The 14062-nt window shown below is 37.8% G+C and overlaps 1 protein-coding gene and 1 pseudogene across 1 annotated transcript in view; one reads left to right on the forward strand and one right to left on the reverse strand.

Moving 5' to 3' along the window:
• The window catches only part of LOC149159132 (WUSCHEL-related homeobox 12-like), a 32569-nt gene extending 27369 nt beyond the window's left edge, over nucleotides 1-5200 (forward strand). Inside the window, exon 5 of the mRNA XM_089434196.1 lies at nucleotides 5096-5200. Coding sequence (XP_089290322.1) covers nucleotides 5096-5200 — 105 coding nt within the window. The remainder of the gene's footprint in view (nucleotides 1-5095) is intronic.
• A 724-nt stretch (nucleotides 5201-5924) lies between these two features.
• LOC149159133 (phenylcoumaran benzylic ether reductase PT1 pseudogene) lies at nucleotides 5925-6645 on the reverse strand (annotated as a pseudogene).
• Nucleotides 6646-14062: the final 7417 nt, after the last annotated feature.

Raw genomic sequence — 14062 nt, forward strand, 5'->3', positions numbered from 1 at the left:
CACAAATGAGACCAATCTATGGAGAATTAGCCTTGCAGGTTGCAAGACCAATCTCCGTTGAGAAGAAGACTGTAAGCTTATGGGATGTCCACAACGATTATGTCAACGCACTAGTGCAATCAGGAATCAAAAGATAACCGAATGATGACATTATTTAATTCTCCTATGGTGAGGACTTGAGACCTGTCAAGTTGGATAATTTTGGCGTCAGTTTTTTCTGGATGAATATTCAGTTTCTTGCATACTAACCAGGGCATAACGTTGGTTGATGCGCCAAAATCGATGAGGCAGTTGTGGACATTGAAATTAAACATTTCGAAGTTTAAGAAGAATAGGGGAGTTGAGCCTCTCGAGTTGGTTTTTGCGGCATTTACTATAGCTTGGAGGTCGACCACAGCTGGGGATCGGGCTACGAAATATCCCTTGTTTGATGTAGATGATTTAACAGGGGCAGGGGAGAGAGCGAAGGCTTTGACTATTAGCTCACGCTGAGCGGTCAATTTTCACAACTTGAATAATGAGATATTAGCTCGCGTTTTCTTCAAATCTTCGATGATATTATAATCTAAATCCGCGGGTAAAGATTCTGGCATTGTGCACGATGTTGTCGTGGTGGTCTTAGTGGTAACCCCTGTGGATGCATCCTTAGGTGTGGAGGAGTTCCTTTTCACGTTGCCTGGCGATTTGTTTGGGCATATATCATCCGTTCCTCTAGGTGAGGAGGAAGATAGTTGGCTGGTATCAGTCGAGCATAAGATCCTACGCAACAAAACACTTTTCTTGTCTTCCAGGGAAGGCTACAATACAATGCCTTTACTCCTGAGATTGTAACTTTTTGGAGGCTTTTGGGGAATCTCCCAGATAAAGGCTTCTTGTGTAGCGCACACTCTCCTCCCCGGATGACCTCGAAAGTTAACACAGCGGATGGTGAGTCGTCACCAAGGGGAGGAACATCTTCTCCCAACTCCTAAGTTTCCTCTTCTGCTTCCCTGATGGTCTGGTCTTCTAAGAAATGGGTGACAACGGCGATCATATTATGGAGCCATTGTGGGCAGGTTTTTTTGGAGTGTGAGGCCTGGTGGAAAGTGTAAAAGTTATCTTTGCCTAAATCTTCCATGTTGAAGGTTGAGCTGGGATTTTGCGAGACTTTAGGGGGAAGATTATTGGTCTTCTGGAAAAAGGGCTTAGTGGGCTTGGACCCTCCGAAGCATCACTAGTTCTTTGCTTTAGCTCAGATACTTCATTAGTTAGTGTCTAGTCAATTTAATGTCTTAAATTTCTCTACATAAATTATCAATCCGGTATCATAAACTGATGAAGTGTGGTGCACTATATGTGCTTAGTTAACCTTTCTCTTACTTCGTTGTTTTATAGTTTATGTTGTTTTTAGGGTTTTGTTCTTGTTGGTTTTCTAAAGTGTTTAATGCAAATGGAAATCCTATTCTAAGGTCTTAAGAATACTTTTAAAGGACAAGTATAGATAAAGATTTCAAGACAAGGCCTATGTCCTTAATGGTAACTTCCAAAACTTAGCACTTCAAAAGAACTTAAAACATGTTATTGATGGAGTTAGTATTTAAACAAAAGTGTAAATATACAACTACTTCAACCAAAATAAACTGAAATAATCAAATAATGAGAGAGTGACTATGTGACCCAGTATCCTTGCTGCTTCAGCAAAAGGACAAGACGATTCTATCACGTCATTATTTCATTAAAAGGCTATGTGCATCACTAATCTACAATCAACTTGAAAGCAATTTATGTACACTAATATACATGTTTAAAAAAAAAAAATGCAGCAATTTAAAAAGACATCTATACATTAATATACATGAAATAAGAAAAAGAAATGCAAGAAATTAAAGTGACAACTATACAAGGCAGGGGCCCCTCTACCACCTATGAAATCAAAGCAAAATTGAACACACTTGCATGAATTAAAAATCTAATCTACCTTACATTCTACAAAGCAATATTTACAAAATGAAATCTACTCTACCTTACATTCTAATATGCTCCATGACATCTACTTCACATCTCCTTCCATGTTGAGAACATCAAAGCTTTATTCAATTTCTTCAAAAGTACAAAGTACAACAAAGTTCTCCAAAGCTTTCAAAAGCCATCAAGGAAGAACTATAAACTTAAGAACTAGGGACTAAAAAGACTAAAAAGGACTAACTAATGAAGGAGAGAGATCTTCTATTTATACAAAAAGATGAGAGCCATCTCGTTAATGATAATCCATGAATCTCTCCCTCTACCTCTAGAGTCCTGATCAAAATAGGAACTGATAAGACACATGTCTTTTTAGAGTTACAATACAATTAGGGGATGTGACACATATCCTCATGATCCCATGATTCTTTCCAACCAAATTCGAATTTGGCCTTAGAGTGCCACATAAGGGTCTTCTAGAAGTCTCCTTTCAACCTACACATGTCAACAATCTCAACCCATTTGTTAGGTATAAGCATATGCACATTATTTTCTAATGTTTAACCACAAATTCACTTAAAAGGCTTAGAAATAATAAAGATTGGAAAAACATAAAGGTGGCCCAATGATAATGAAAGTGGGATGACTGTGGTGACATAGTAGTGAAATGGAGGTGATATAATGGACATAATAGTGAAAGTGTAATGGAAATGAATGACATTTTCAAGACTCAACATACCCCCCAACTGAAGCTATTGCATGTCCTCATGCAACATATATTACATTAACTCTTTTGATCCTTGAGCTTTGGCTTAACTTTGCATGATATCATTTGATAACTTCATATTTCTGCAAAGTGTTTCACTTGAATTGCAACATGGTTGGTTCTTGTGTTACAACCAATTTTTTTATTGTTGCCTTCTATTTTGATTTTTGAACTTTGCATAATGATATTTTGATTATTGTTGCAAAGTATATCTTTATTGGATTGCATGATGGTTAGTTTTTGTGTGACAACCATGATTTTGTTTGTATCCAATTTATCCTTTAAGCACTTTTTCAAAAGCCATTGTATGCTCATAATAGCAATGTAATAATTAATATATGTTGGAAGTATGTGAGCCCCTGAATATGATATGGACATGGCAAGATATGAATATGAATGTATTCCCCCCCCAACTGATGGTATTGGCAATTTTATGAAATGAGGAAGAGAAATGTTTTTCCAACAATTATCATTCTAGCTTTTTATGGAATTCTATGGTCAAAAGTTAGAAAATGACGTACCTTCACTTACCCTTTGGAATGGATGAGTTGTATGTGTGGTGGCTGAAAAATTTCTGATCATATTCTTCTTCAAGTGGCTGAACAAGAGGATTCATGGATAGAGAGATAAGATGACTTTTTATTGCTTCTACTAAAACTTGCTGAATCTGCTCCAAAATGCTGAAAATAATAGTCTTCATGTCTTCAAAACTCATTGGCACAATTCCTACTATGTGAAAAGATGTTCTGATGTCAAACATAGTAGAAAATTGTTGGCTTAGTGGCCATTAATGGATGCCACTAGTCAACACGAGAACTCTCACCATTGATGACAATGAGAGTCAAGATGCCCAAACACATCTTGCTAGGTACGAATGAATTTGCTGAAGTCGAGTCACCTAGAAGATCTAACGAACAAGGGACATTAATGTATTCCCATTGTTTGTCAGCATGAGGACTTACCATTAAGGCATGCAAGCCTCAAGGTGTTTTTACAAAGAAATTAGACTCAAAGGACTATGGACTCAATAATTTGCATTGAAGCAGGGCTTATTTGCTGAATGAAAATGACAGGAAATGGAAGATGGAAATGGAGAGTAGAAATGACAATGGGCAATAAGCATATGAATGAGCCTCTTGCTTTTATTTGTGGGTTATGAATAGACAAAAAGAGATGGAAAGTGTATGTGAATGTAAATGGAAAATATGGAGTGGAATGAGGTGAATAGTTTATTATGAAGTATGGATGTGATGGATGGATGTGATGGAGACAATAGTATCTAAAAGTTTTTCAAGTGTTTGGATCTGATTTTGCATCAGCATAATTCCTCTTTGTTGTTGATAATCCTCTTATGAAACAAATTGATCTCTTAGAGAGACACCATTCTCTTGTAGTCATTTGTCCTTCCTCCTGGAACCTGCAAAAAAAAAAACTAATACTTCTTCTGCAATGGAATGTAAGATTATCAAAGGAGAGAGATGGCCAATCTCTCTAGTTATGATATTTACACAAAAAACTAAGAATTTGTATTAGTGAAACAAGTTCTCAAAGGAAAAATCAAAAGAATTTATACCTGATTTGGAATTAGTGCCTCAAGTTGATGTTGCTTCTTTTCAGCAATTTATTTCATTATTTGCCATTTCAAACCCAAATGATGGATTTCTCATTGTGTAGATCTTGTTGAGATCTTTCCAATGGTACTTAAATCATCAAAATCTGATTTTGTATGAAAAAGTTAGGCTGATTTGAACAATGAGGTTTTTTCTGACTGCGGAATTGGGGAACAGCTGCGGAATGTGCACAGTTCTGTAGCTAAAAATCTTGAATACAAAGTTAGCCATTCATCTTTCACCATCAATCCAAAATTAATTAATACCTTCAGAAAAGTGAGAAAATAACTTGTTCAATTCATTGATTCAAAATTATTATTTTTTTCTTGACATGCAGCGACTCAGTGTGGCGACTCAGTGATAACACACAATTTGACTTCCTTTTGACCGGGGTCTTTTTCATCAAATTTGACCAAATGAATAGGACACCATTCATGTACTGACATTCCCCTAGCTACCCATGTGGCTTGTTTTGCTTGATTACACCTGCAACCTAGAGTCTAACAAAATAGCTGCGGAAAGTTTGGGCTGGCTGCGGAAAGTTGAGCTAACTGAAACAATCAACCATCAGTTTTGAAATTTTTTTTTCATTCTCCATAAATATCGGAAATTTATTAATAATACCCAAAACCTTTTACAACAAAAACCTCAGATCATATGACAAAAAGTCGATAACAAAATTATTTTGATCCTTTGGAGTCCAAATCCTAATGTTTTGTTTTTGTTGTTGTTTTTTTTTTTTTTTTTTTTTTTTGACATGAATTTCCTATATGGGAAGATGACCGCATCATTCTCTGCTCTCTCAAGGGCAGCAACAACAGAGTATATCCATGCAGCACTCGCAATTTTTGTAACAACAAAAGCAGCAGCACATGGTGAATAGGCAGGCATACAAGTAGCCTTTCTCCTCATGGCGCTTCTGAACATGTTCATAGTAAGTCATTTCCTGAGCACTTGGTGGAGCATACATTTTCACCCCTAAATCACAATAAACGCAGAATGCAATAAAGAAATTGACACAAGTGGTGTATACTGATCCGGACTTTTAGGACAAGTAATCTGAAATGTGAGGGAATCCTTCATTTCCCTGAGTTCTTCAAACATGATTTTCTCCCAACATTTAACTGGCAGCGACTTCATGGGATTTAATGGCAGAGAGTCGTGTTCAATTGGAACACGTCTCTAAACAGGTTTGAATTGAATAAGATGGAAGGCGTGTAATTGGTTTTAGATGCCAGCATGCAGTTGATCCCAATTAGAATTCCTTCCCTCAGGCACGTGGAGTCGAATCAAGCATTCAAACTATCAGTTAATCAATTCAAATCTAGTTTTTTTCACGCGGCAGCAAAAAAAGAGGCTCCAAAGAACCAAAGATTTCTCCCAGACCGCCACAAATTTCTTCAAACGGTTTCTGGGTTATCTAATTAACCCACCTGGAAAAAAAACCCATGTTTTAGTTTTTCTAAATTCGTCTCTGTTTGGTCAAATCGAACGTTTGAAGTTTGATGTTTTTTCTGTGTTTACGTTTTTCCTGAGTTAACTGTTCTCTGTTCTGCATTCTTTCTGAGTTGATGTTTTTATTGCTGCATTCATTTTTCTTGTTTGATCTACTGTTCTGCAGGAAATCTCAAGTATAAGGTCTTGTTCAAAGTTCTGGGATCGTCCACTGCCCTGATTATGTATGTTCCAATGTCTTCCTCCCTCACATACACGGTTTTAACATTTCCATCTCCAAAAATGACTACTTTATCCCTTGGAGGAGTTGTAAGGCCAGCCTGTGACAGTGTCGGAAGGAGATAACCAGCAAAAAAGTTGCTGGAGACATATGTATAAGGGATGCCCGCTGCCTCGATTGCCCTACGGATTTTGACTTTCAGCTCAAATGCACTCTTGGCAGGCTCCATTGCATGGACGTTATCAACATCATTCCCAAACTCAGATGGAAAAAACCTCTTGATGGTTCCAACTTCTTTAATTGCTTGGATAATATTCAACTGATTGGCTGTCTGTTCTCCTCCTACTGTGGAGATTACCACATCCACCTTCTTCAATGCCTCCACAAGGCTTGCATGATCCTCTAATGATCCATTGAGTATGTTAGCTCCTAAAGACTTGAAAGAGTCCAGAAGCTGGGCTCTCTCAGGCTTAGCAGAAGCCGGTGAGTCTTCGGACGAGAAGGAAGGTGGGGTGGCCAAGAGCAACGCTGGCATTGGCGACATGACGACCAATGTAGCCTGTTGCTCCAATTATCAAAATTCGGTTGATGCTTCCCATGTCTACTTTCAAATTCTAACTGTTCTGCAACAAGATAACGACAAGTGCAGTGGGGAATATAAACTCACTTCTATATGCATTTTTTTCTCTGAATTTTTGAATTTTTATATTGCTTAGTCATACCCGCATTTTCATTTTATTGCACTAACATCTTGACTGTAAATATGAAAAACAGAGTGGTGGCTGCGGAAACTGATTACAGCTGCGGAAACCAGTGTCAGCTGCGGAAACTTGGCACAGCAACCACTTAGCTAAATAGAGATAGTTAGGCAATCTTAATGGAAATGATCATGGGGAAATAACTTTTATTGATGAAATGAAATGGATGGCATGGAGTGAAAATGGAAATGAAATGAAGTTTATTTTTTTCTTTTTTTCTTTTTTTTTTGAATCAATTGAAGTGATGAAGTTTATTTTGTCTCCTATATTTTTTCTTAACAATTCTTTTTTTGATCCTCCAGATCACACAAAGTGTAGGAGGAGAGCATACTCAAAAATTATTATTTTTCTTTTTTTTTTTACTTAACAATCCTTTTTCTGATCCTCTAGATCACACAAAGTGCAAGAGGAGAGCATACTCAAGAATTATTAACTTTTTTCCAGATGTAAGAAATAAGGTCTCCTAATTACACTTCCCCGGCAACGGCGCCAAAATGTCTAGTCAATTTAATGTCTTAAATTGCTCTACATAAATTATCAATCCGGTATCGTAAACTGATGAAGTGTGGTGCACTATATGTGCTTAGTTAACCTTTCTCTTATTTCGTTGTTTTATAGTTTATGTTGTTTTTGGGGTTTTGTTCTTGTTGGTTTTCTAAAGTGTTTAATGCAAATGGAAATCTTATTCTAAGGTCTTAAGAATACTTTTAAAGGACAAGTATGGATAAAGATTTCAAGACAAGGCCTATGTCCTTAATGGTAACTTCCAAAACTTAGCACTTCAAAAGAACTTAAAACATGTTATTGATGGAGTTAGTATTTAAACAAAAGTGTAAATATACAACTAGTTCAATCAAAATAAAATGCAATAATCAAATAATGAGAGAATGACTATGTGACCCAGTATCCTTGCTGCTTCAGCAAAAGGACAAGACAATTCTATCACGTCATTAGTTCATTAAAAGGTTATGTGCATCACTAATCTACAATCAACTTGAAAGCAATTTATGTACACTAATATACATGTTTTTAAAAAAAAAAAAAATGCAGCAATTTAAAAAGACATCTATACATTAATATACATGAAATAAGAAAAAGAAATGCAAGAAATTAAAGTGACAACTATACAAGGCAGGGGCCCCTCTACCACCTATGAAATCAAAGCAAAATTGAACACACTTGCATGAATTAAAATTGCATGAATTAAAAATCTAATCTACCTTACATTCTACAAAGCAATATTTACAAAATGAAATCTACTCTACCTTACATTCTAATATGCTCCATGACATCTACTTCACATCTCCTTCCATGTTGAGAACATCAAAGCTTTATTCAATTTCTTCAAAAGTACAAAGTACAACAAAGTTCTCCAAAGCTTTCAAAAGCCATCAAGGAAGAACTACAAACTTAAGAACTAGGGACTAAAAAGGACTAACTAATGAAGGAGAGAGATCTCCTATTTATACAAAAAGATGAGAGCCATCTCATTAATGATAATCCATGAATCTCTTCCTCTACCTCTAGAGTCCTAATCAAAATAGGAACTGATAAGACACATGTCTTTTTAGAGTTACAATACAATTAGGGGATGTGACACATATCCTCATGATCCCATGATTCTTTCCAACCAAATTCGAATTTGGCCTTAGAGTGCCACATAAGGGTCTTCTAGAAGTCTCCTTTCAACCTACACATGTCAACAATCTCAACCCATTTGTTAGGTATAAGCATATGCACATTATTTTCTAATGTTTAACCACAAATTCACTTAAAAGGCTTAGAAATAATAAAGATTGGAAAAACATAAAGGTGGCCCAATGATAATGAAAGTGGGATGAATGTGGTGACATAGTAGTGAAATGGAGGTGATATAATGGACATAATAGTGAAAGTGTAATGGAAATGAATGACATTTTCAAGACTCAACATACCCCCCAACTGAAGCTATTGCATGTCCTCATGCAACATATATTACATTAACTTTTTTGATCCTTGAGCTTTGGCTTAACTTTGCATGATATCATTTGATAACTTCATATTTCTGCAAAGTGTTTCACTTGAATTGCAACATGGTTGGTTCTTGTGTTACAACCAATTTTTTTATTGTTGCCTTCTATTTTGATTTTTGAACTTTGCATAATGATATTTTGATTATTGTTGCAAAGTATATCTTTATTGGATTGCATGATGGTTGGTTTTTGTGTGACAACCATGATTTTGTTTGTATCCAATTTATCCTTTAAGCACTTTTTCAAAAGCCATTGTATGCTCATAATAGCAATGTAATAATTAATATATGTTGGAAGTATGTGAGCCCCTGAATATGATATGGACATGGAAAGATATGAATATGAATGTATTCCCCCCCCAACTGATGGTATTGGCAATTTTATGAAATGAGGAAGAGAAATGTTTTTCCAACAATTATCATTCTAGCTTTTTATGGAATTCTATGGTCAAAAGTTAGAAAATGACGTACCTTCACTTACCCTCTGGAATGGATGATTTGTATGTGTGGTGGCTGAAAAATTTCTGATCATATTCTTCTTCAAGTGGCTGAACAAGAGGATTCATGGATAGAGAGATAAGATGACTTTTTATTGCTTCTACTAAAACTTGCTGAATCTGCTCCAAAATGCTGAAAATAATAGTCTTCATGTCTTCAAAACTCATTGGCACAATTCCTACTATGTGAAAAGATGTTCTGATGTCGAACATAGTAGGAAATTGTTGGCTTAGTGGCCATTAATGGATGCCACTAGTCAACACGAGAACTCTCACCAATGATGACAATGAGAGTCAAGATGCCCAAACACATCTTGCTAGGTACGAATGAATTTGCTGAAGTCGAGTCACCTAGAAGATCTAACGAACAAGGGACATTAATGTATTCCCATTGTTTGTCAGCATGAGGACTTGCCATTAAGGCATGCAAGCCTCAAGGTCTTTTTACAAAGAAATTAGACTCAAAGGACTATGGACTCAATAATTTTCATTGAAGCAGGGCTTATTTGCTGAATGAAAATGACAGGAAATGGAAGATGAAAATGGAAGATGGCAATGGAGAGTAGAAATGACAATGGGCAATAAGCATATGAATGAGCCTCTTGCTTTTATTTGTGGGTTATGAATGGACAAAAAGAGATGGAAAGTGTATGTGAATGTAAATGGAAAATATGGAGTGGAATGAGGTGAATTGTTTATTATGAAGTATGGATGTGATGGATGGATGTGATGGAGACAATAGTATCTGAAAGTTTTTCAAGTGTTTGGATCTGATTTTGCATCAGCATAATTTTTCTTTGTTGTTGATCATCCTCTTATGAAACAAATTGATCTCTTAGAGAGACACCATTCTCTTGTAGTCATTTGTCCTTCCTCCTGGAACCTGCAAAAAAAAAAAAAAAAAAAACTAATACTTCTTCTGCAATGGAATGTAAGATTATCAAAGGAGAGAGATGGCCAATCTCTCTAGTTATGATATTTACACAAAAAACTAAGAATTTGTATTAGTGAAACAAGTTCTCAAAGGAAAAATCAAAAGAATTTATACCTGATTTGGAATTAGTGCCTCAAGTTGATGTTGCTTCTTTTCAACAATTTATTTCATTATTTGCCATTTCAAACCCAAATGATGGATTTCTCATTGTGTAGATCTTGTTGAGATCTTTCCAATGGTACTTAAATCATCAAAATCTGATTTTGTATGAAAAAGTTAGGCTGATTTGAACAATGAGTTTTTTTCTGGCTGCGGAATTGGGGAACAACTGCGGAATTGGACTTTAGCTGCGGAATGTGCACAATGCGACCTTGAGACCTTATGAGTTTCAGAGTCACATAGTCGCACAATTGACTGATGGTAATTAAGGCGACTTTGCGACTTTCCGACTCAGAAGGTCATGAGGTCGCAAGATAGCTGAGAGGTTGGAGGTGCGACTATGCAACCTTGCGACCCGTGAGTCGCTGTGGTTTCAATGGTTGCCATGGTCACAATTATTAGTGATAGTCGCGTTATGACTCTGCGACCAACCTACCAAGGCAGGAACTAGCGACTTGGCTTAACTTAGTCAAAAACATGGATTTCTCTTCAGGTTTACCAACATTGATGAACCTTCGGGTGGGACCTAGCGGGGTCAAAGCTTAGACCTGATGTAGGGGCTCCAAAAAATTTAATCGTTACCCAGATTTTTGGGGGCGCTGTTGCCATAGCTACAACAGGCCGATATGGATGATATCCGCATTTGTCAGGTGTAGCTTAAGCTCATCAGGCAGCCTATTTGTGTTACCACATCCGATCCAGGAATCGACACCTATTCTCAGTAATGTGCCAAATTGGATTCTCCATGTGAGTCCCCCGCAGATAATGAGCAGTGAATTAAGAACAACTTTCCAGATGATTGATATCCCTGATTTATTCAACTATGGTTGTTGAAGCCAGTCCATTAGGTTTAGGGGGGCTATGTATTTTGAAGAGGCCACCTTATTCCACAGTTTGTTTGAGGTGATTAGTTGCCATCCAAGCTTGGCCGCCAGTGCGGAGGAGAAATCATTCAGCCCCTCCCCATTTCTTTGGGAGAGCAAGCGCCTCCCATTTGACCCATGCATATATTTTCCTTGGCTAATTACCTTTCCATAGGAACCTGCAACAAAGTTTTTGTATTCTAGAGAGTATACCTTTGGGTATCCATGCCAAAGACATCCAATACACCGGGGTGGCTTCTAGAATAACTTTGATAAGATCTAGTCTGTCTGCTCTGGATAGGTACTTGTGGTACAAAATTTTGAGTCTCTTTTCCATCTTAGATATTAACCAAGTCCAATTTGCTATCTTATAGCTATGGGGCTTTAGCCTGTATCCCAGATACCTTATGCCATCTTCCATGTGGAGTAGAGTAAAAGGAAATTTGTGCAGAGCATACTATATCTCATGGGAAGAGCATCCAGTGGCTGTTAAGGTGGACTTGGTGTTGTTTATGACCATTCCTGAGGGGACATGAAATAAAGAGAAGGTGTTCTGCAATGTAGTCAAGTCCCCAATGCCTCCATTGAGAAAAATCAATACATCATCCACAAAGAGTAAGTGTGTCAGGGTGCATCTGTCAGTAATTATGATTCCTCTAAGCCTTCCCCTGCTATGTTCCTCTTTTATGAGTCTGTTGAGCCCTTCCATGATGAGTAAAAATAATAATGAGGACAGAGGGCAGCCCTTCCTGAATCCTCTTTCAGAGTGAAAGAAGGGTGATGCCACCCCATTTACAAGGTCACTAAAATATACATTAGTTATACAACACCTAATCCATTTTATAAATTCATAGGGGAAGCCTAAGTGAGTTAGGAGCATTCTAATGTAGAGCCAGATTACTCTGTCAAATGCTTTTGAAAGATCTACCTTTAGAATCATACCTTTAATCTTCTTTATCTGGATGGAGTGCAATACTTATTGTGCAGTCCCAACAACCTCATGGATCTGTCAATCTTGTAGGAAAGAAAATTGCTCAGACGAAATGTGGGCAGACAGAATTGGCTAGAGGCGATTGGCTATAATTTTGGCGATGATTTTGTATATGCAATTGCATAAGGAGATGGGCGGAAGTCATCATAGGAGGCAGGGTTGTCTGATTTGGGGATGAGGGTGATGAAGGTGGTATTGAAGGCCTCATACATCTTCCCATTGATCAGTAGTCTTCTACAACTTTTAGAAGATATTCTCCAAGTGTATCGAAGAAATCCATGTAGAATTCCATGGACCAACCATCCGGCCCTGGGCTCTTGTCGTGCTTGAACCATTTTAACGTGGCCTCAATTTCCCCCATTGTGACCTCCTTGTTGAAGTCCAAGGCAGCTTCTTGAGCTACAAACCTAGGGAAAATTTGTGCTATGCGAATGACTTCAGCCAGTGTAGCATTTGGGGGTGCCCCGTAGATCTACTTGAAATGGGATGTGGCCATGCCTGCTAATTGCAGGAAGGTGTTCATAGTGTTTCCCTGCTCATTTTTTAGTTTCCAGATGGTGTTGATGGCTTTGCACCCATTCGCAAATTTGTGAAAGAATTTTGTATTATCATCTCCTTCTAGTAGCCAGATAGCTCTGCTTCTTAGTCTCTAGGTTTCTTCTCAGTCCTTTAATATTTTGCTTCTCTTGGATAAGGGGATGTAATCTTATCCTTATGCTCTTGAGAGGTGTATATCCCTCCTTGAACATTTTCGAATGCATCTATCTCTTCTTCAGTTGCCCTAAGTATTTGGTCATCCTGTTCTCTCTTATTATGTGCCCAGATTTTGGATAGTCTCTTCTGTTCCCTCATGTTGTGTGCAAAAACCTTCAACAATGTTCCCTCCAGCAACAAGGGGGTGAGACTTCGAATATTCAGTTACCATTCGAGAATAGGTTGTATCCCTTATCCAAGAGGAGTTGAATTTGTAGGGGGCTTTTGCTTTATTCAGTCCTCCTCTAATTTCAAGGTAAATTGGCAGATGGTCTGATATGCCCCCAGATCCAACCCATTGATGGCACATAAATCCCATACTCAGCAATCGCTCCTTTATGAGGAAGCGATCAGGCCTTCTGGCAAAGCTATCCTCTCCAGTCTTGTTATTCCTCCAGGTAGGTTGAATTTTGGTTGATGGGATATCAATAAGACTGTGATTCTCCAGGATGTTCTCAAAGAATGCAGATAGGGGGTAAATATGGGCATGATGTCTCTAGGATTCCGCGAATCCAATAGAAAAATTTAGGTCCCCCCAAGGATTATATTGTCCTGTTGTAGGAGATTAGTGTTGAGCAAACGATTCTAGTATTCAGCCTAGTTTTGGCAAGATCCATACACATTGATGATCCTAATATCTATGTCAAGATCTGATGAGTATATTTTCGCCCCTATGTGTCCAATGCCACCCCAAATGTTACAGGTTTTTATGGTGCATGAATGAATACACGGGGTTATACCTCTCGACCGTCCATTAAAATCAAGGGATTGAAAATACCATCCAAGGAGCCAGGATTTGAGCAGGAGGGTGATAGCATTAGCTAGGCCTAGAGTTTCTTGGAGGAAAAGGACATCAACCAATTCAGTGTTAAGCAGTCTACGAAGAGCTAGTTTTTTCCCACGGCTAGCTAACCCTCAACAATTGAAAGAAAAAAGCTTCATGGGGGGGGGAGCATCTAGGGTGTTTAATTCTCTAAGTACCCGATCGATAGTGTTGTCTTTTAGATGTTATCTCCTCCCCATCCTGCAATTTTTCTTTAGACAAGGAGGAAGGTCGACCTCAAGGTGGCTTCGGGGGAATGGGGGGTGTCCAATCCAATGCCC

The sequence above is a fragment of the Pinus tabuliformis genome, chromosome 5_2 (genome assembly GCF_031772625.1).
Source record: "Pinus tabuliformis cultivar Carrire ecotype Pingquan chromosome 5_2, CPIR1, whole genome shotgun sequence".
NCBI lineage: Eukaryota > Viridiplantae > Streptophyta > Pinopsida > Pinales > Pinaceae > Pinus > Pinus tabuliformis.